Here is a 21,836-nt window from a genome sequence, read left to right on the forward strand (position 1 = left end):
GAATAAAAGGAAAAGGGCTTCAAAGTCTTGAAATCGACAATGACAACAGTCCCAACGATAGATATGGAAAGAATTTGTCGCCCTGCTTGAGGAGCTTCAATTCTTTTCGATGTATGTATGTGTCAACTTTATTTATAGAGGGTGACGACAGCCAGTTAAAAACTGAAAAGCTTGCGGCCATCAAGCTAACAAGTACACAAGGTTAACGTCTAAAAAATGATCCCAAAGACCTAGATATCTAAAACTGAAAAAAATTAACGATGAAAATCAAAGCACGCCCTGATTAACTATACAGACTTTCGCATCTCTTTAAAACTAGATGCATAACAATCAATGAGGCCCTTTATATAACTACTTGCATTTTCACTATGCAGTCTGTGTTCAGAAGGTAGTTCTGATCACGTTTCATGCATGAATTTTGGAAAAATTCACTCTTCGCGTATATCTTAAACGGCATTTCACCCACGAGTTTAAAAGTGATGCGTGCATTAACGAATCCACAAATTCAATGAGTAACTTTTAGTTATCGAACCCCATGCGTCGTTACTAAAGTCAGATTCTCTTCTGTTATTTTCCTTGATTTTAAAAGAGGTAAGTTTCGCCACCGTTGTCCCAATTCCGTGATCGGCATCTGAACAATCAGCTCCGCCTCCTCCGATCATGATCACAGAACCACTCCAGCCCTTGACACACCAGAATCCGACCTCATCAGCACCTTGCAGGTCACTACTGCATGAAGCCTGTCCGAAGCCCTCAGTGGTTTGGTATTGTCCGCGATATTGAACTTTGCATTTTCCCAGGCACTTACCATTGGACCAAACTGAACCGTTTCTGAAGTTACCATAGCTGGTAATTTTGGAGCGGAATGTCTTCCCACTCAGACAGTTCCCTATTGTTTGCAATAGAGGGGTGTGTCCAGAGTCATCATTGCGCGTAACTTTAAGCTCACTGCCACCGATCAGCCAGAACGCCGGCGAGATCATGTCTGCGTTATACGACGGATCAGCGGTTTCTCCTGCAGCTTGAGTACTGTTATACCACCAATCTCCTGAGTCATCCATCCAGTTTTTAGTGTCACTGTTTGAAAACCGAGCGAGGAGAGTCCAGACCTGATCCACCGATATCATGTCACAATAAACCTGCAAAGAAATAAAGAATTCCATGCAAACTTTCATTTATGGTGCTAATTTATTTTTTCGTGAATTGTCTGCAAGAAAGAAATTCTTACTATTACGATACAAATCTATTTTTTCTTGAGTTGTCCAAAGGTGAAGAATAATAATTTAGTTAATTACCAGAAAGTTCTTAGATTTCATTTTTGTCTCCCGGGGCTCCAGCCAATATCTACCGCTAACCGCCATCCCTTGTTCGCTGGCTTGGATCTCTCTACAAGACTCGGCAGGCATCTCGGGAACGGAGCCTAATGAGACTTTGGCAAAGAAACAGTAAAATGCTTCTCGTTCGACGACAATTACTTTCTTGATCGTATTGTACTGTTCAATTAACCAACCGAGCATAATTTCAACGAGGAATACTTCAATGTGGTCATATTAAACAATTCCTCGAAGGCTAAGAGGTTACGTCTTATATGCTAAGTTTCATTGATTCATTGAGTGTTTAAGAGCCATTTTCCGAGAAAATCGAAAATCGCATGACACTCGTGAAAAAAACGAATTCTTTTTCCTTTCGCCAAAACATCCCTTTCAGTGACTTTATTGAAGAAAAAATAATTTTGGGTTCAAGCGATTCATTGTACGGGAGAAATTACAAAAAGTTTGAAAAATCGATTTTTTGCTGGTTTTTCGTACTCAAAACAACAGAATCCGACCGCAACTTCGAGAAAACGGTGAACGCATAAGAAACAATCCCTAACATTGAAACTTCAGCCGAGTATTATTTCGTACTTACTCTTTAATTTCCTGAAAGAAATTTGAAGAAAGAAGTTTTTAACATTTACAATCGACAAGTTTAAAAAGGTCAAATTTGTATTTCTGGAAATGTTAATAAATGAAGGCGAACTTTAACTGTTGTAAAAGGCCATTGGTATATGCCGCTTCCTAGTAAAACCCATATAGAATAAAACCTTGGCTATTGAACTAAATTACTGGAAAGTTTTAGCTCTGGAAATCCAATACAATCCTCACACTAAAGTAAGCAATTTGAGTATCTGAGTAAATAAAATTTATGCAAATTAGACGGCCCGCTGAATGAATTCATATTTTTAACGCAAAGTTTTGTTGAACGAACAACTTACCATTGCTTGTTGTGATAGAAGTTAAATCCATCTCTCAATCTGTTTGTCCTGTGAAGTGGCAACTCATCCATACCTGATTTGACCAAAATGTGTCCAGCAACTTCAGCGCTTGAGCTATGTAAACACTTCCCAAGCAGCGCTTATTACGCATCATCAGACGCTTCAGTAATAATGAAACCCGATTATGTTTTGTCCGAAAATAACATACAATGATGAAAATTAACCACTTCTCAAACCGCACAGTTAACAAGGTGAGTATTACTCTTATTGAGCGAACAAATCAGATACTAGACGGGATAACAAGATCATATGACGCATAATTTAGCAAACGTGCAGAGATTGGTCACGCTAGCTTGTCGCATACGACGGTACGTGCTATACTTCGTACACAATGTAAACAGACAAAGAAGCAATTACAGCTGTCCCAATGAAAAAATGTACAACCGTACGTCTGTTTATATATCATCAGTGTAGAAATATTCGACTCTAGGAACAATATTAATAAAACATTTCCAGGTCAAATGCTCCTGGAATAAAATTTATATATTGTCACGAACTGTTTCGCCACTTACTATTGCACGCGCCTTTACGATTTTATTTTTAATTGAATTATTTCCGTCTAGTATTACGAAATGCTGAAACAGCGTTAGAGGAGTTTGTCTCGTTTGTTGGGAGAGCTTTGTTTTTTGTCATGGCTTCGGCAACGTTTCACTCATGTAGTTTTTCAGGTTTATTACACGACGCCACACCCTGTGGTTTAAGCAGCGATTATCCAGACCAAGTTGAAGTTCTCACTTTAAGAAATTGTACAAGGGACATGTCGAGGCACTGCGAGCTGTATGGATTAAAAGCAGATACAGCACTTGACACTGAATGGAAACTGCTGTTAGCAAGAGCAGGTAAATCTTATGTACTGTCTTACCGTCTTATGTAACGGCTAATAGTGGTGTACATTTCCATCATCTCTTTATCACAGACCTCACGATGGTCATGTTATTCTAAGAAAATCTTCGGTTGCTTTCCATTCAGCCCAAAATTCTGGAAGTTTCGGTTAGAAATCAAATGGAATGGACCATTTCGGTTCGGTCCTACCAGAATATTTGGGAACGCCTTTGAAGCTGGTCCACTTGACCGGTCAGGTTATTTCGGTCGGTCGAACCGAAATGTCCCCTTCCATTTGACAAAATTATTGTCCCCAGTACTCGCGTACCGCTCTTTTGTATCCGGCTTGCAGTACAATAAGCAAACGAGTTTATCTCTTTAAAAATCGCAGGCTTTCTGCGATGTTAATATTTTGCAAACATAATATTAACGCTTACGATAGCAAAAAAAATCTTTATTCACCATCCCCGCTCCGCCACCCACGCACACACACCTGTCACTGATACACAGACTTTAAAGACCTTTTTATGAAAACGCGACCTCAAGATCTCCTAGCACACGAGCCTCTCAACTCGCTCGTGATGTATGCAATGGAAAATTTTCCCTTTACCTTTGTTTAGGGGTATTTGCAGTGGAAGAGTCCCACTTGTCATTAAATATGCCCTCGCCACAGAGCGGAATTTGGTATGCGCTGGAGATCCTCAAAAGTGAAGTGTAGCATTCCATTAGAAATAGCTGCTCACAAAACAGCCTCGGTCAAAGGCGGTCGGCATTTGGGCAGCGTTCTATCTGCATTTATTTTAAACACTGAAGGAATACTTATTCAAGTTGGATTGCGTAAGTTTATCGTAACACATTTGTAGCTAAAGTACACGCTTTAATTTTAAACGCGCGAGGGCGTAAAGCAACATATGCGCAAGCGTTACAATACCCTTTATTCTCCTGTTCCCCTCCCCCCAAGGAAGAAAATGGCTTTGAAGAATAGTAAAGAAAGCGGCGATGGCCTTTTAACAAGGTTAACATTTATTTTTGCCACAGCTCTTTGCAGAATGTGCAAGCAACATTTCGCGGAGACAAACCAACAACAGAAAGTGACACCCGCACCAATGATTGAAGTTACTCCATGCGTAGAACTAGAGACTTCAGAAGCAAATGTAAGTAAGTAAACGGTAACCTTGGATACAGAGTGATACTGGTCAATCTGTTGAAGACTTCGCAGAAAGCTTTGGACGTCTTACAATCGCTGATGACACCTTTCTGTCGCCAGACACAATAAGCACAGCTTCCACTCAGAGTGACGAGCCCTCACCTGTGATCTTACATGAGCCGCACGTTAAGCTGAGTGAGTTCCTGGCAGCATGCAAACTTGAGCCGCTTGGAAAGCCATGGATTTCTTGGATTGATTCCTCTGAACGTACAAGACAACGTCAGACAAGGAGAGCCACAGAAATAGTAGCAACTGTACTAAAGAGCGTCACCCCTGATAATGCTGGTGAACTCTGGCGACGTCTAGCCTCTTCTACGGCTATGAACAAGGCCCTAGGTGTAAGCGAGTTGTCACATTCAGAGCATTTGTATTTAGAGGCCCTAGCAGAAGCGTACCAGAATGCAACCAGCTGGGATACCCGTAGACAAGTGCTTTTGATTATGGCAGGGGTTGGAACTTTCAACAATATTTCCCGTTATATCCCGGGGTTGACGAGTTACCGATACTCCGTGGCTAATCTTCATCGATCACAGTTTGGCCGAGGCGCTCAAGTTCCACAACAGTCTACCACACGAATACGAGTAGACTTGAGGCAGCTTGACCACTTTCTTGGTTTCATCACAAGCCCGCATCTTTTTCAGGACTTTCCATTTGGGCAAAAACATCTCAAGCTTTCGTCTGGTGAGGTTATTCAAGTACCTAACGTAATCCGTATGATGATACCCGAGCGAGTGGTACAACAGTACACTCAGTACTGTTTGAAGATCAACTTCAGACCATTCAGCGGAACTACTATGAGACGGGTACTCTTTGAGTGCATGTGCCTCTGTAAGAAATTCACTGCAGGGCTTAGATTATTTTGCAGCTGAAGGTGCTCGTGCATTTGATGATCTCGTGGCCCTCGTACGCCAAATAGGGGAATTAGGTTCCGGCAAGGAGTGGGAGACTACAGTTGTGCAAGCAAGCAGTATTTGAAGGGGGACTATAGGGTAATGTGAATTCTGACTCCAGCAAGACAGCTTGAATAAAACTAAAAGTAAGTACTTCTTTTATCTCGTCAACAAAATCATTCCGTAAAAAAAAAAAAAATTGTACTCTTTTTCTTCTCTAAATGGTGCACGTGTAACTAGCTTACATAAATTCTCGAGATTAACAATGCGCGCACGAGGATAGTCGAGGATATTCTTTTCTAAGGTTAAGGTTAAAAGTTGTTCGCCCCCCTACGTTAATAATATATGTTAGATTAAAAAATCATTTGATTAACTATTATATTGAAGTATAAGCACAGACAAACAGTAATCTCAGTTTTGTTTTATCACTAGCCCCTCTAACGTAGCAGACCATTGTGTGTTGTTTGCTCTTAGCGACTGTAGTGATTCAGATTACCAGCAACAATGCAGTCACCAACACACTAATCTTTGTGACCGTTGTCAAAGTCTTCAGGAAACTCTGGCAAAGATTGAACGGGTCCTTGGCGAGACGACCTTTCCGACTCAGGACGCGAGAGACGAAGCGCTATTTATATTTCAGACAGCCCAGCTGGCCATAATGTCCTGGAAATGCCACATCCTTAGATCAGCTAACCAATACCAAGCGAGAATAGATGCACTGGAGAAACTTGACGACAACACTGTCTTGATAATTAACGACTGGGCCATGAAGTTCCTGCCACAAAAATACAGAGAGTCCCAAACCGACTGGTTCGGTAAGCGAGGTATCTCCTGGCACGTTTCTGTCGTCTACCGTCGTGTGAGCGGAATACTCCAGTGGCAGGGCTTTCTGCGCATAGTCCAGTCGTGCAATCAAGGCAGTGCTGCAGTGGTTAAAATCATGCAGGATGTCCTGAATACCATCAAGCTGGAACACAGTGAGATTAACAAGGCGTTCTTTCGCTAGGATAACGCAGGATGTTATCATTCGTCGTCCACCGTACTCTCATGCCCAGTGATATCCTCCTCCACCGGCATCGAAATCAAGCGCATTGACTTTTCTGACCCACAGGGTGGAAAAGGTGCCGCAGACAGGCTCGCTGCAACCTGCGAGAATCACGTCAGGACTTTCATAAACGAAGGAAATGACTTGGCCAATGCCGAACAACTGAAGAGTGCTCTTCTTTCGCATGGGGGGGTAGAAGGAGTTCGAGTTGCTGTCATGCAAAGTGTTGAAGAGGAAGCAGTAATAGATGACAACAGAAAGATTACTGGTATCAACAAATTAAATAATTTCGAGTTTAAAGACGAAATTCTCGTAGCTTGGCGCGCTTATGGTATGGGAGAGGGAAAAGAGATCGCATTGGAAACAACATCAGAAGGTTAGTCTAATGAAAATTCACAATTTCATCGTTTTTTCATAGAATTATTTCATCGAGCAAATATATATTTTTTTTTACATTTTGAGTAAAAAGGTGTTTGTTATAGCCTTCAGACGCATGAAAGGCATCCATTTCCCATCCTGGTACGCAGGAGGAGCGGATGTCTACCACCCCGTGGGGTTTTGCTTTGTAAAAGACTTAAGCCCCTTAGCCCCTTTATAAATTTATAGCGCTTAATTTGTTCTACAAAATTTTTAAAACGGACATATGGCGGTTCTGAAGAACATGTCGTCATAAGATGTAAAAAGCAAACGTTTCATCTGTTCGCGAAGTAAAGTGGACCAAAGGGGCACTCTTCGCAGGTTGTGCAGAGTGAAGTATTGAAGTAGGTGAACAGTGCTGTTTATGTAAATCTTGTTTCTTTATGTGTTATCTACTTCAGAGCATGGCATTGGTTGGCTTTCATCTGAGTTTTCTTCTGGAGTCTTTAAACCCCTTAGCCCAAAACCGACTCAGTCAAGTAAGAAGCAAGAGACGGAAGTGGAGCAGGATCATGATCATACTGACAATACAAATGAATCGTCATCCGTGTTTACCTGCCCTCAGGATGGGTGTGTTAAGGTCTTTCAAAGGCTGTCATCTCTCGAAAAACACCTATCTTTAGAGAAATGCACCAAGTCTCCTGAAACGGTCTTTGTTAGACCTTGCCAAACTAGACTACAAGTCCAGGTTGGAGGAGGGCACGACCAGTCAAGTTATTTCGTTTGCGTCTTTTAGGGATACAAGAGAGGCTACATCCGGCGAATTAGAGGTAAAAGAAGGATGGGCGCTAAAGCCGAGCAAAAAAGCATATCGCTTTAACCAAAACCAGAGGGATTATCTAAATGCGAAGTTTACAATTGGTCAAACCAGCGGCAGAAAACCAGACGGTGATATCGTAACGTGAAATGAGATGTGCACAAGGACCTGATAGTGTTCGTTTGTTCAAAGTATCCGAGTTTCTTACCCAGCAGCAGTGTACTTCATATTTCTCAGGTCTTGCAGCGAAGGTCCGACGGTAAACATCCGACGATGCTGAAATCCAAGCTGTAGTAGAAGAGGAAAACTTTACCATGGCAAGAGAAACAATCCTATCCATCACGCTACAGCACCCCATCACTTACGATCAGTACGATATCTGTGCCATGGCCAAGGGAGGATCTCTGGAGCGACTTAAACTTGGAATGCTTCAAAACATTTGTCAGCAACTAGAATTAGAAGTACCTCCCAAGCCTGTTCGCCGCAAAGCGCTCTACGTTGACCTGCTGAAAAAAGCCGTCATTAATTGCACTTGCCAGCTCCGTGGGCAAAATATGTAGAAACAGAAAGTACTAACCTGCTCACAGACGTTTTTCTGTTTTGGGAATTTGGTGCGCACAAGATAAGCGATTTCTCGTGAGAGAGGGCGGAACGCGCTTTTTTTTTATACGTGCACTCGACGATATCTAAAAATGAAGAGAGTCTGTGAACAGGCTAGTTAAGTACACAAATTGTAGAGTTTTGCCTAAACGGTGTTCTTACTTCTCCTCAGAGGCTTGCTTCCAGGAGTGAATCATTCACCATTTGTTCTCGCCGGAATAACTAAGTCAAGAAAAAATCTATTTTGTTCATTGTTTTGCTTCCTTTACTTATTTTTGAAGTTTGTTTATGTTTAAAAGAGCGTTCCTCTTCGGAAAGTGAATTCATTTCTTGTTTGTCAGGGTGCGTCCTTGTTACAAATCAGTCAGTTACCTTTCAGCTCGTGACTATTTACACGTTATAAATGTCTCTTCCCGCTCTATCGAATCAATGACACCTTATCTTATAAATGTGAAGAGGTATTTTAGCCTGCATAACAGCCGCTTTATGAGCCAAGCGAGGTGAACGCAGCATTTGCTCGAAGCACGAAACGCGTGCGAAGCGCGAGACGAGGGATGGAGAAAAATAAAGCTTTCTTTTTCTCCTCCCCTCGTCGCTTCTCGCGCTTCGCGCAAAATGCCACTTTCGCCTCGCTTGGTTCATAAAGCGCCTGTTATGCAGGCTGGAGGTATTTCTGCAAGTTCTTTGAGTTAACCAAAGATAACTTTATTTATCTTCGCTAAACAACACTTCTAGAGGTCTCTATAGAAAGCGTTACGCGCGAGAATGTGGAATTTTATAACACTCCACATCGCGTATTCAGCCCTGCGGAGTGGTTCTCTTTCTCGCGCTCGCGGCGTGAATTGGTCATAGTTAACTCAAAGATTATTATTAACCTCAATAGGCTTTTCAACAATTTTGAAGAGGTCTGGAAGGCTTTAAGGATGCGATAAGCACACGCAAGTTTGAAGTTGTGTTGTGGACAAGCTCTTAATGAAACTGAGAATTTCTAGTTACCTGGCTAGGGTTTCCTGGTTTCGGAGGAAAAATCATAAAAAAAAAATCCAAAACAAAACTAAAGCAAGCTATAAAGTTGACTTTTCTGCTTTTTTTTTTTTGCTGTAGGGATTGTTGCAAGGTGGGAAATTCGGGAATAACGAACTTATTAAGGAACCATTTGTGTTTGAAATATTTTAGGAAATATTATACCACTCTGAATCAAAAACTGAGATGAATGTCTTTCACAGCCAGTCAGAATATGCATGTGTCCAGACCAATACAAATATATAAATCAAACAAAGCAAGAAGGTCTGTTCAGTGAAAAGTTTATATATTTTTTTACCAAAACAAAGGCCGAAAACAGAAGCTATGGAGTATTTCGTGACAGTTTGCTAACGTGACCTTGGCATGTAACCGATTTCCGGGTCAGCAGAGGTCATAAGACCTTGTGATGGCTTGAAATCGTAACTAAACGAATTCAGAATCGAAGTCAACGGTTTCGAATGCATTTTAATTCTGCTTTTTCCCCCTGAAGAAACTATTTTAAAATTGTGGTAACGGAGTTTCGTCAAGCGATGACAGCTTCAGTTCGAAGTTGCGATCTCAATGATTTCACTGGTAGCAAAGTGGCTAAACAAACGTTTTTCAGTCGTCATATATATATGTTATTTGCCGGCTGGGAGGTCCGTATGGTGAAAAACTGTGACCGAGGTCTTGAAAATACTGCCCGAGGCCGTAGGCCGAGGGCAGCATTTTCAAGACCGAGGTCACAGTTTTTCACCATACGGACCGACCCTTAGCCGGTAAATAACATATTTATTGTTTTTTAAACTTGACGAAATTCTTTCCGAAAGAACCCGAATGATTTAGGGCAGTAAATACGGCAAGATCTTCCATAAACTGAACAATTTTTGAGTGAGTAAATGGTAGTTAAAATAGCGGTGATGCAAATTAAAGAGAGATGCCTCAGCGAAACATTTTCATTTCCGTAACGATAAAGATGATTTAAAAGGCTTCCAAACAAACTTTGAAACATTATTTTTACAAGTATCTGCCACAATCTGACACCTGTCAATTAGAGAGCGCGCAAGAAAAAAAAAGCGTAGGAACATTTGAAAAACATCAGAACTAGTTTGGCAAGGGCTGTCACGACAATGTCTTCTTCAAAATCAGTCAGTGATCTAACGGAAAGTATTATTCACTCTCATCGACCATTCATTCATGTACGAAGATTTACCTCTGTTCATTAAGTAAACGGCGAGGAAAGTAATTGTGAGTAAATTCAATTTTTTTTATATTTAAGTTGTGAGAGTTTGCTCGTTTGTTTGCTGCAATGGCGTGTGTGACTCTGGTATTTTCTTCACAAAAATAAATTCGAACGGCACACTCCAACGAGACATAAGGGAATTTAATGCGGCCTTTACTCAAAAAATTCCTTCAATTTCTGTTGTGCAATTTACGGTACAAATGTCTAAATTGAACGGAATTGGAAAGACTCACCGGGAGCGTATATTTGTTGTAGAACTTAAATTAAAACTTCGCTCGCTCTTTCACTATGAACAAATTGCTCGAGAAAATTCAGATATTAAATGAATGAAAGTTCCATCGTTCAGTTTAACTGTAACCAAATACCTCACGTTTCAACTTTCTGGGTACTTTTTGTGAACGATAAAAATTAATTGCAGACAGTTTTTAGGCCGCTTGTCAACCAACGTAATGACACTATTGTTTATTCAAATTCATTCTGAAACCAAAATTTTTCTGTCAACCAAAGTGATTTGATAGAGAGAAAAGAGAGGATTCATAAGTTATTTATCGGTAGTGACCGACGTGTTTGCTTAAAAATACTGCCCAGCTGGAAAACAAGGTATATTTATGAAAAATGACAACGAAAGTTGGGATGTACTCGGCGACTCACGAAAGCGTTACCGTGGCCCGTGGGCAGAGATAGGAAAATACTGACCGGGTAAAGAACCAATCAGATTGCAGGATTCGTTACCGTGCCCTCTAAAAAAACAATAAAAAAAGTTATTTACGGCTCTTACCAACACGGCTGAAAGCTAGAAATAACATTTTCACTCTAAAAACACATTACACTAAACTTTGCGTTTAGTATGAATTCATTCAGCGGGCCGTCTAATTTGCATAAATTTGATTAACTTAAATTCTCAAATTGCTTACTCCAGTGTTAGGGCTGCATTTAATTTCCAGAGCGAAAACGTTCCCATAATTTACTTCAATAGCCAAGGCTTTATTCTACATGGGTTTTACTAGGAAGCGACATATACCAGAGGGCTTTTACAACAGTTAAAGTTCGCTTTCATTTTCTAACATTTCAAGAGACACAAATATGACCTTTTTAAACTTGTCGATTGCAAATGTTAAAAACTTCTTCCTTCAAATTTTTCTTTTAGGATTTTAAAGATTAAGAACGAAATAATACTCGGCTGAAGTTTCGATGTTAGGGATTGTTTTTTATGCGTTCACCGTTTTCTCGAAGTTGCGGTCGGATTCTGCTGTTTTTAAGCGCGAAAAGACAGCAATAAATCGATTTTTCAAACTTTTTGTTATTTCTCCCGTACAATGAATCGCTTGAACCCAAAACTATTTTTTCTTGAATTAGGTCACTAAAAGGGATGTTTTGGCAAAAGAAAAAAAATTCCAATTTTTTACGAGTGTCTTGCGATTTTCGATTTTCTCGGAAAATGGCTCTTAAGACACGCATGCTCTGAAGGGAACATCCTGGGAAATGCCGTGAGCCAACCGCATTAATTTCTTATCCCTATTAGGCTTCGACTCCCCTGTTGAACAGAGGAGACTCTTTCTCCCCAAGCCCCCACCCCCTTCCCACATCAATTTATGCGAGGTTCTGATTTAATCTGATGAACTACATATGCGATGTGTGGATTGTATGGGGAATATATCCGGGTTTCAACCCGATCCCAAGAGAACGCTAACGGAATCAGTCACATTTCAATATAGTGAAATTTTAATAGTATACTAAACCCTTGGCATCTTTGAACGAGCTTTCAAACAAGCACTTTCTTTCTCTTTGTCTGTCTGTCTGTATATCTCGCACCTCTCTAACACAATCTCTCCTCCTCAAAAGTAGCTGTGTTACCGTCATATGGAAGTTTAAAAATTTCTTAAATTGCTGAAAATTTTGACTTAACGATACCTATTAGTTGTGATTGTCCAGGAACTGAAAGAAACTTGATGTTTATAGCAGTGACAAGTATTCATTTTTACTTATCTTTTATACAATGAAAAGTTTAAAGACTATTTTAATTTTTTGCTTCCGAACCTCTGTTCTTCCATCGTCGCATGTAGAATCTAGTTTCATCTCGGACAAAATCTCCAGGTCTTGCTTCTTTGGTTCTGTTATTCAGCTCGCAAAGTTTACCAGTTATGACGTAATTGTAGCTCTGACATGTGAATTCGCTGTAGCAGAATATCAGACACTGGTATGGATCTTGTACCTTTTTCGATTTAAAGACGTGACCTTTGAGAGCTTTTCCACTCTCTGACTGCTGAGAGGGTTCACACTGCTGACTTGTGGCCATGCGCAGAGGAATTAAAGATGGAAAGTACAAAATATATAGTATCGGAAACATCTGGCCTGGATCGAGTTCTACTGTAAAGATAAATGGATCAGTTAAAATGCTCGCAAGCAATAAATAGATCATTTAAAATCAATGTAAGAGACGGGAAAATTTAGGCTCAGCAATAATATTGAGAAAGACGATTTTTTTTTTGTCACAAACGTTGGATGAAGATGAGAACATTTTGAGTCTCCATGACAAATCGAACGTTACGTTGAATGAATATTTATGAGAAAACTTGAGTATGTAAACAAGAAGTGAATTCTGTATTCCATTAAAAATTGTTTTTTTTTTTATTTACAAAAAAATTTTCAAGGTTCTTTTGCTTTTTTCCTTCTTGGAATACCATGGAACAATAACAAGTTCTTTGTTTTCCGAATTAGAAACTTTCTGTCTGAGAAAATGTCCTTGCTCTGATCGCCCGATATCCGAAACTCCCAAAGTATTCCACAATGCACAATTCTGTCTTATTTCGAAGCATTTTTAATGAAATCATGCAAATATATATGATCAACTTCAAATACCACTAAAAGAAAATTGTGACCCAAAAACTCAAAGGATTCTCGTTTCAAAGCAACGAGGTTACTTGCCCTTAGAGAATACGTAGTGTTCAGAGTGTCGGTTCCTGAGGTTTTTTCTCTCTGGATGAACCAAGAAATGACCCAACTTGGTTTCGCCGGTTATCCCAAAATGTTTATGAGAATATCAAATATCGTATAACTGGTAATTTTGACTCAGCCATGTTCCGCTTAGTTTCAACCAACCTGATATTTCTTTAGACATCATCTCTTCAGAGTTTTCGCTACCTCTGACATGTTTGCTTACCGTATGAGCTTGTTGTATCTGTGTTTGATTTTTCCTCACAACCTCGAATTTTTACGATGTTTACTTTCTTAATTGAACAAATCTCCTTCGATTGGCCTCTAGACTCCGCCTTGTAAATTAAGCTAAAATTAATTTCGTTTCAAGGCGGGTGAGGAAACCCAAGTAAAACAGACGTCCCCTTTTAACTAAACTTCATGAAGCAGTAGGATAAGTCTTAGGGCAGGATATAAAACGAAAATGACCACAGTTTGTGTAAAATGTAATTGAATGACCATTTATTCATGTAAAAATTTAGGCAATATTGACGAGAAATCGAAGCTGAAAGAATCGTGACTTAACCTCAATTCCCTTCCCGTCATGAATCATTGATGATTTTATTAAAAGCGTATGCAATTCTCGCCATCCAAGTTCATTGCTAATGAAAGAGTGTCAGTAAGCAAATATGATATGTTGATAAACATTCACTGTGGCAAATCGAAAAACTTCTTTATCAAATTGCTAGAAACTTCCCGATAAGTTATGCCTATGCTACAATTGAAAATGAAATAGTAAGAAACAACAAAATTTTCTTCCCTATTTATGCTGTCCTCCCTTTATCGCAGTTGAGCAATTACACAAAAATATAGAAATAGCCAATAAAGAGTTTATAAAAGGACTTGAACTCGTTTTGAAAAGTTCTGTGCTTGACTAAAGTTGAGCGAAGAGCTTGCTAAACTCACCGCAATCACAGTTTTTTTTCTTGAGCTCTAAAATTTTGTATACTTTTTAAAATAAGATATTCAGAAAAAACGCACTAAAACAGGTTTTGAAGTGTCATTATGAAGACCTCAATAGAAATAGACTGACAACATTTTTTTTTTCTGTTTTTTAAATTTACATAATGAAATTTAGTTACGGCGTTAACCAGCATAGTACCTCATACAAAACTAACAGCTGTCCGCTTAGTAGTAATATTTTCATTTTTTATTGTTGAATCTTGAATAAAAGATAAAACACAAAAATAAAAACACTAACGTTTGAAATGAATACTAGTTCAAGCCATTTTCAGGTAATTTTTAATTGTATAAAGTTATGAATCCACTCAATCACGACAAGTGGATAATATTTGTCATCCTCGTTGTACCCATTTTAAAATGTCGATGCTTTAGGAAAATTCCTTCGAAAAGAATGGAAGAATTAAAAAGTTTCTTATGCAAATTCCTTCCCAAAATGTGAAGAAGCTGGCATTCTTCAATGAAAATATACCCCCTATTGTAGTTTCCATGGAAACGATCTGCGTGGCGAAATCCCAGTGAGCACAGATTTACCTCACAACCACCTCGCCATTTGAAAATTAAGACCTTGTGGAATTCAAAGTTTAACGAGGCCTGATCACCTCCAAAGAGTGATAAATAATTTTTTGATTGTTCTTTTGGGGCGAAAAATTTCATTAGTAATTTTTTTTGTCTTTGCTTGCAGAAGTTATGGTCACAGATTAATGTATACGACAAAAAGCATTACCCCCAGTAAATAAAATTTCGTGCAAACTCAATTTGTTATGATAAAGAACTTAACTTGATTTTTTCATACTCTTGCCATAATTGCCTTTTAAATGACTCGAGCCGTTGAAAACTACTAAAGTCCGCAATATTTGCAATCTCGAGAAATGTTTGGCCCAATAATGTGTTCTTCTTAATGTGTAATATTTACCCCCTTTGTTCATTGATTCATTGCTTTTGGCAGAAACGGTTGGCATTTATATTTTCATGTTCTTCAAAAAAGAAAATTACCATTAAAGTACACTTTGCCGGTGAAATTAAAAGATAAAACATCAAATAGAAAGAAAAGGCCGTAAATAACGAGACAGAAGTCAATTTTATTTTGACATTGTTTCAAGAAAAATTAGTTCTTGCACCTCCCTTTTTTCAAACATTCTCTTCATAAATCTTTGAAACACCTGCTTTCTTCGTCACACCACCGCATTTACATTTAACAAAGGAATGCATCACACGATAATTTGATTTTATCAACTGAGACGATAATGGAAATTGGCTTTAGTAAAGAGTTTCTAAAGCTAACGTTTCGAACATGGGCTTTTGGCGCTGATAAAGGATAATTATGTTTTATCAACTCAGTTGATAAAACCAAATGATCTTTCAATAAATAGATGCTCATTATTTCACCTCACCACGTAAAAAATCATAATACTGGCGAGGATAAAACGACAATTGATTGAAAATTTTTTCATGGTTGAAAAACGTATCAAAAGACAGATTTAATAGTTAAAAGTCATGTTTTTGGATAAGCTAGCCATTGAAGACATCACAAAGTTTAAGGAATGAAACTTGACCACTATCCCTGAATTCTATCCAGCCAGAGACAATTTCGAAGTTTAAGCAGAGCTGAACGCTTGATATTGGTCAGAAAATTCTTCACTGAATCAGTTTCACTGCTCGTTCTTAGCATTGATGTAGTTGTTGACAGTAAGCTACAATTTCTTAACTCAGTCGAACGTTTAGTAACTGATTTACAAATGTTTAAAACATCTCAATAATGTTAAAATATTTTCTGTTGAAAAGAACTAATGGCACGTAGTTCCCAGGAGAATCTCGTCACTACGTTTTCAGGAAAGCTTGTAACCATTATATAAGTAGTTTTCAAGAAGTCTCTCCTTTCTCTCTAAGAGTGTTAAAATGAAGTGAAGTCGTGCAGTGATCTCAACTAGAAACTAAGTTAAACGCAAGATAGCTTGGTTTTATTTTCTTCTCAGTCCCTGAGTGGGTGATATTCTGCATATCCTGTCATCTCATTGGTTCCGAGAGCGAGTCGTCTAGTGCATTCCTAGCTTCATTACAATTTTTCATCAATGTATATAAAGATTTCGGTGACAGAATATCACGCGTCTGGTTCTTAATGAAAATAGTTTTGGTTTGGCTGAAGGTATAAAAACAACTTAGACAATCGGCACGTACTTGAAATATAGCAGTCGTGGCTCATTGATCAGTCAAACTCAAAGCAGACCCTATTTTAACAATGATTTCTTTCGCACTTATTTAAAACTACATGCGCAACAATCAACGAGGCCCTTTATATAGCCACTTACACTTTCACTGCACAGCCCCATAATGCAATAAATTTGGTAACTTCTTAAGCTGAGAAAATTTGGTCGTGATTTCAACGCACGTTGGTAAGTGCAAGAGCCATTTTTAACATGCGCAACGAGCTGCTTTGAGCGCGCGTGAATTCTTAAGATAGCAAGGGGAGAGAAAAAGGAGAAATCTACACTCAACTCAAGAAAATTTTAGAATGGTGGGTTTGTACTTCTTTAAGGTCCCGTTTTGATGGAGATGATAATTCAAAGGTTTTCAATTTTCTCACATAAAAACGTAACTCAAATACCTCTTGAGTGCTTCAAATTTAAATCTGGCTACAAGACTAACTTACCTTGCCGGTCACTTTTCATGTGTTGTTTAAGTTTTAAGCAGTTGCAGCTTCATAAATATTTGATGCTAATTGTCAATGTGGGGAGTCCCTCTTGAGAGACTCTTTGGAGGCATAAATGAATAAATAACGAAGCTTTAATTAGATACTCTCATTTCAGTTTAAATTCTAAAGCAGGCTTAGTTTTTCCAAAAGCTACTGGCACCGTGAAAAAGACCAAGGGTTTTCGATCAAGCAATGTATTTACATGTCAAAGTTGTCTGCTAAATTCGTCACTATTCGCGAGAATCGATACGCTTTTTTAATTTGGGCAATGATTCATAACAGTTCATGTATTGTATTTTGTTATGTATATTTAAATGCTTAGGTTCAGCCCAGGCTTTTTTCGATACTGCTTAATAGGATAAAACAGAAGGGTATTCATTCATACTTGACGGAAATTATAGGCATATTTTGAGTTTTTGAGCTTTTGGTGCGACAAAATAATCGCCTTTTATTGAATTTTTCATATTTCCTCAGCAACGAAATTTATTTTGGCTGTATCTTCACGTTGGGGTATAGAAACCAATCGCTCAAGATTCTTTTTATTAATGATGTAGACATCCTTGAGTGTGAAAACAATATTCCGTTGAAAAGCTGTTAAGATATCGTCAGAGAGAAGGAAAACGTATCAGACTTAGTTACAAAATAAAAAGGGCAGACAGCTGAAGTAATTAAAGGTTAGTTGGATGTCCCTTTTTGCACTGAAATTTCTAGGTGCATGTTAAATGTAGTAATATTTGGGCTTAATTTAGATGTGGGGTAATCGAAATGGGTTATTTTAGCTTTCAGGACAAACAGGAAAGAAACTATTATAACACTGGTGATTTTTAAACAATTAAAACCTGTTTATGGCGCAAACAATCTCATTGAAAGTGAAAAGAAATTCATTGATAGCGCTCTTATTTAACTTGTAATGCAGAGGCATTCGAAGTAGTTTACGCATTATGATAAAAATAGAAATTTCATAGATAGCCGTAAATGTTTTGAAATGGGATGAAATTAAACAGTGCATTGCAGAAAAATAGAGACGTGCATTTGTTCTTGCGTTTATGAGAGGCATTTAACGATCAGAGAGTGAGCTTTCGTCTTAGAAAAGCTTGAAAAACAGCGGAGTTGCACTGTGAAGTATTTCTAAGGAAATACATACTCAGTCCTCCACACGAAAGTTTATTCAAATCACCAAAAGCAATTAAGTTTTTCCAAAGAAAAACCACAACATACAGAAAATGATTCATCGTGTATCGAGTCTGGTCTGCGCGGTTAAATAACCCCTACTTTGGGGACTCATAAGAAGGTGTTCTGAATTTTGTAGAACGCTTCCGGTATGCTCTAAAAAACTCACAAACATTCAGTGTCTCCCACTTAGAAGTTTTAAGCCGGAAATGGCTGGCGATAATTTAAAATGCCGACACATGGAAATTTACTGAGAATTTCGTAAACGCATTTATTAATCCGAACGGAAAAATTTATTCATAGTACAGACTTGTAATCAAAAATCACTGAATCATCTGAGTCATCAGAATGTCGGTAGCTGGGGTATTGTGCACTATCAGGCAGTTGAGATATTTGACGGTTGTTGCAAAGATTGCGAGTTTTCAGCAATACTTGCATGTTATCTCAATTTGGAAAATTTCCACAGCAACTCAGGGATATTTGTTACTTAGCTACGCAATATATAGCTACAGTGCAGCAATAGATCTCTTTCTCCAGTTCTAATAAACAAAATCATTCCTTTCAAAGAATTGTCTAGAGTCCTTCTCAATTCCTGAAACTGATTTTCTTGACTATTGCAGTATTGCTCAATTCAAGGCAAATGTTTCCAGCTCTGTATTTCTCTTTACTTTTCATCACTTATCCCTCTGCTAATGGCTGCTGGTCCCCAGCGTAACCCAGCTGAGCAATCTGTGGGTGGAAAGGTTCTCAAGGGTCACACCTGTAAAACAAAAAGGGTTCAAGACCCGTATGAATGTCTGGTGTTTTGCAACAACGAAGTCGCACGTGAGAGCTACAATTACGTCACAACTGGTAAAATATGTGAGCTGAATGACGGAACTAACGAAAAGTAACCTGACGATTTTGTCCACTATGAAACTAGGTTTTACTTGGGAAAGCGGAAAACAGAGGTAGGCACATATCAGTACTTGAACCAATTCACCTCACGCAATTATTTTAAATACCTAAGACCATGCAAATAGCTATGAACGTGTTATGCCGTATGTTTGAGGTAATACATCACAGAATAGCTCAAGGTTCTAACAGGTGAGGGTGATTGATGTGCAATAGCTATAGGTCCTTTATATCTTCAAGTAACGTCACACAATAGTTATGCCTTAATTGCTGAAAGGGATGCATCACAAAATAGTTGTAAATCTGTACAGCTGAAAGTCGATATGGGAGCGCTACACACTGTCTGTGTAATTGCAACGCAAGGGAAGAAAAATGGGTCATTCGTCAAAAGCTACAAGCTTTCTTTCTCCACCGATGAAAGCAGTTTTATCGTATATCAGGAACAAAAAATTGACAAGGTTTGAAATAATTCTACTTTAATCTCCTCTAGCAAGAATACGCACTTGACGAACGCAGTGAAACCATCAGGGACGGCGTAAGTTGACCCGCATATGGTGAGGGACTTTTGGATGTTTCTAGCGTTATTTTGCAGGTAGATGTCATGTTGCCCTAGATAACTCCCAAACGTTGGTCCAAAACTACTGCAGCTGTAGATTGCATATCCCTGATACCAGTACTGAACTAGTTTAACAGGTTTGTAGCCATGAAGGCTTTGGCGCTGTGTACCCACAAGAACCTGCAGCTAGAGAAATCTGTTAGAGGAAAGCCTAATTATATAAGAAGGTCGACAATGTGTCTTGAGGGTCATTGCAGTTTACTCATGTAGCGATAATTCTCCTCCTCAACCCCCTCCATCTTTTCCAGGAGCATTAACTTCGGTCATTGCGTCTTTCTGAACTGTAAATAACTAACAACTTAGGTTTTTTTTTTTATCTTGAAATTGATCGGAATTCACTTCCTTTGTCTTCTTCGTAATTGCTTCGATAGTAATTTGTCAAAGATTGCTTGTTGTGCAACTCTTTTACTTTAAGCTGTGCATAATTTTCCTCTGTTTACATCGGCCATTAAAGAGTGCTTCAGGTCTTAAAAGACTTTTAATCTTAGTTCTTGTATTTGCGTCAATCGCATTTTGGAAATCTCCTCGCCATAAGATTTTATAACAGAGACACAATCACTCTAGCTTCCACCAAAGCTGCCGAATTCTTCAAATTTAGATTTTGCTAAACTCTTCCTTTCCTTGCCGGGCCTCTTCTTGGCCTTTAATTTTCGGACTCCATCCCATGTCGTCCGCCATTTTGTTTTTAGCTATTTAAAAGGATTTAGGCTGATTGAATAATTATGCTTTTCACGACGAAACATTTCTGATTCCATCAATATTTGACACTACTTGACTATGCCCGCCGTCCCACTAGCGCTATATAACAGAGGAAACTAAATACCTCTCACAACACCCATAAGTATCTACTAAAGCAGTGGATAGCGTTGAAAATGCGCTCTGCTTGGCTACTCAAACTCCATGTAGCCTTTGCTATTCACCTCCAAGCAATTTGTGCGGGATTTGCGTGCGAAAATGTTGTACTTGTTGCAGGAATACATCAATTAAAATCATTTTTTGTGCTGCATCGTCTCACTGTTTCAGTGTATACTAGAACAACTATTCACTGCAGTGTCGGTGGCTGGCAGTGGATATTACCTCGCCGCTTTGCAGCTCGGTTAATATCCACCATTATGATCAATCAAATATTTTTGTTCCCGCGCGATTGGTCTAAAACTATCACATGACCAAATATTTCTCAGATAAAACTGGGGAATATCCGAGGATATCACCCATGTGATATTCACCAATTTTTACCATTATTATGTCTTTATTAAAAAATTAATTCAAGATGAGAGAGCGCTTTAGGGTTGTTACAGAAAAAGGTAAATATTATTTTATTCATAAAGTCTCCTAAGAAATCAGGCAGCAAACAACAAGCCATTCGTGAACATCTTTTCACGCGCGTTGTAAAATACTTGAAGGATGAGAAAAACAAGAGCTTCTATTTGGCACGACTGTTCCTCGCTCACAGTTTTCCTGGAGATTCGCTCTAGAGAAATTGTGAGAATCTTGGAACACACAATGCCGGCGGAAAATATCCGTGCATACTTCCGTGCCAAATAGAGGATATTATTTATCTAGCCACCCCCTCCCCGGTGAATAATAAGTAACTGACAAGAAATGCATACCTTGCCAGGACACGTCGGTGTGTCCACCAAATGTGTAGTTACTGACTTGAATAATGGAAACAGTGGGTCCCTTTCCATCACATTTCGAATGGAATGTTGTTGAATCCCAGCCATCTGTCTCAGCGTGATAACATTTCATGAATTGGCTTTGGTCACGACTGGGTCTAAGTAAGACAAAAGAGTGCCAATGTAGCATTTTGGTGAGTTGTTCAGAATGCTCGATGATGCGAGGCCACCCGTTGGTGAAAAACCACTTTAAAATCTAACGGCACTTAGGTAATTATCCTCCCTGCGATGCAGTTATAGGGGTGGACAAAACTCTTTTTCCGCATTTTTCACGCCGAAACATCCAAGTAAGCTGTACATATTTGAGTAGCAAAGACTTATAAGGCCAGTCTTTTACACGAGATCTAACACAAACTGCGGTTTTACGCAATCAGTGGGGGTAAGGCTTTCTTTATAAGAAGGTTGATTTGATTAAATGAATGTCCTTCCACTCCTAGCTTTCTGCCCTTCTACACTGTTCACAAATATAAACGTTCCGATAAATGGCTCAGCTAAGTTTAGGATTGATTAGGATGCAGTTCTGTTAAACAAAGACTTTGTTTAAATAACAGGCTCCCA

General features: G+C 38.9%; 1 protein-coding gene across 1 annotated transcript; it reads right to left on the reverse strand.

Annotated features, from left to right (window-relative positions):
* Positions 1-488: 488 nt before the first annotated feature.
* Positions 489-12,593, reverse strand: LOC131781767 (uncharacterized). The gene is made up of 3 exons (XM_066166468.1): positions 12,335-12,593; positions 1,296-1,429; positions 489-1,139 (listed from the first exon to the last, which is right to left on the reverse strand). The coding sequence occupies exons 1-3, from the start codon at positions 12,591-12,593 to the stop codon at positions 489-491; spliced, it is 1,044 nt and encodes a 347-aa protein (XP_066022565.1).
* Between the last annotated feature and the right edge of the window lie 9,243 nt (positions 12,594-21,836).

This window comes from Pocillopora verrucosa, chromosome 5 (genome assembly GCF_036669915.1).
Source record: "Pocillopora verrucosa isolate sample1 chromosome 5, ASM3666991v2, whole genome shotgun sequence".
NCBI classification, from domain to species: domain Eukaryota; kingdom Metazoa; phylum Cnidaria; class Anthozoa; order Scleractinia; family Pocilloporidae; genus Pocillopora; species Pocillopora verrucosa.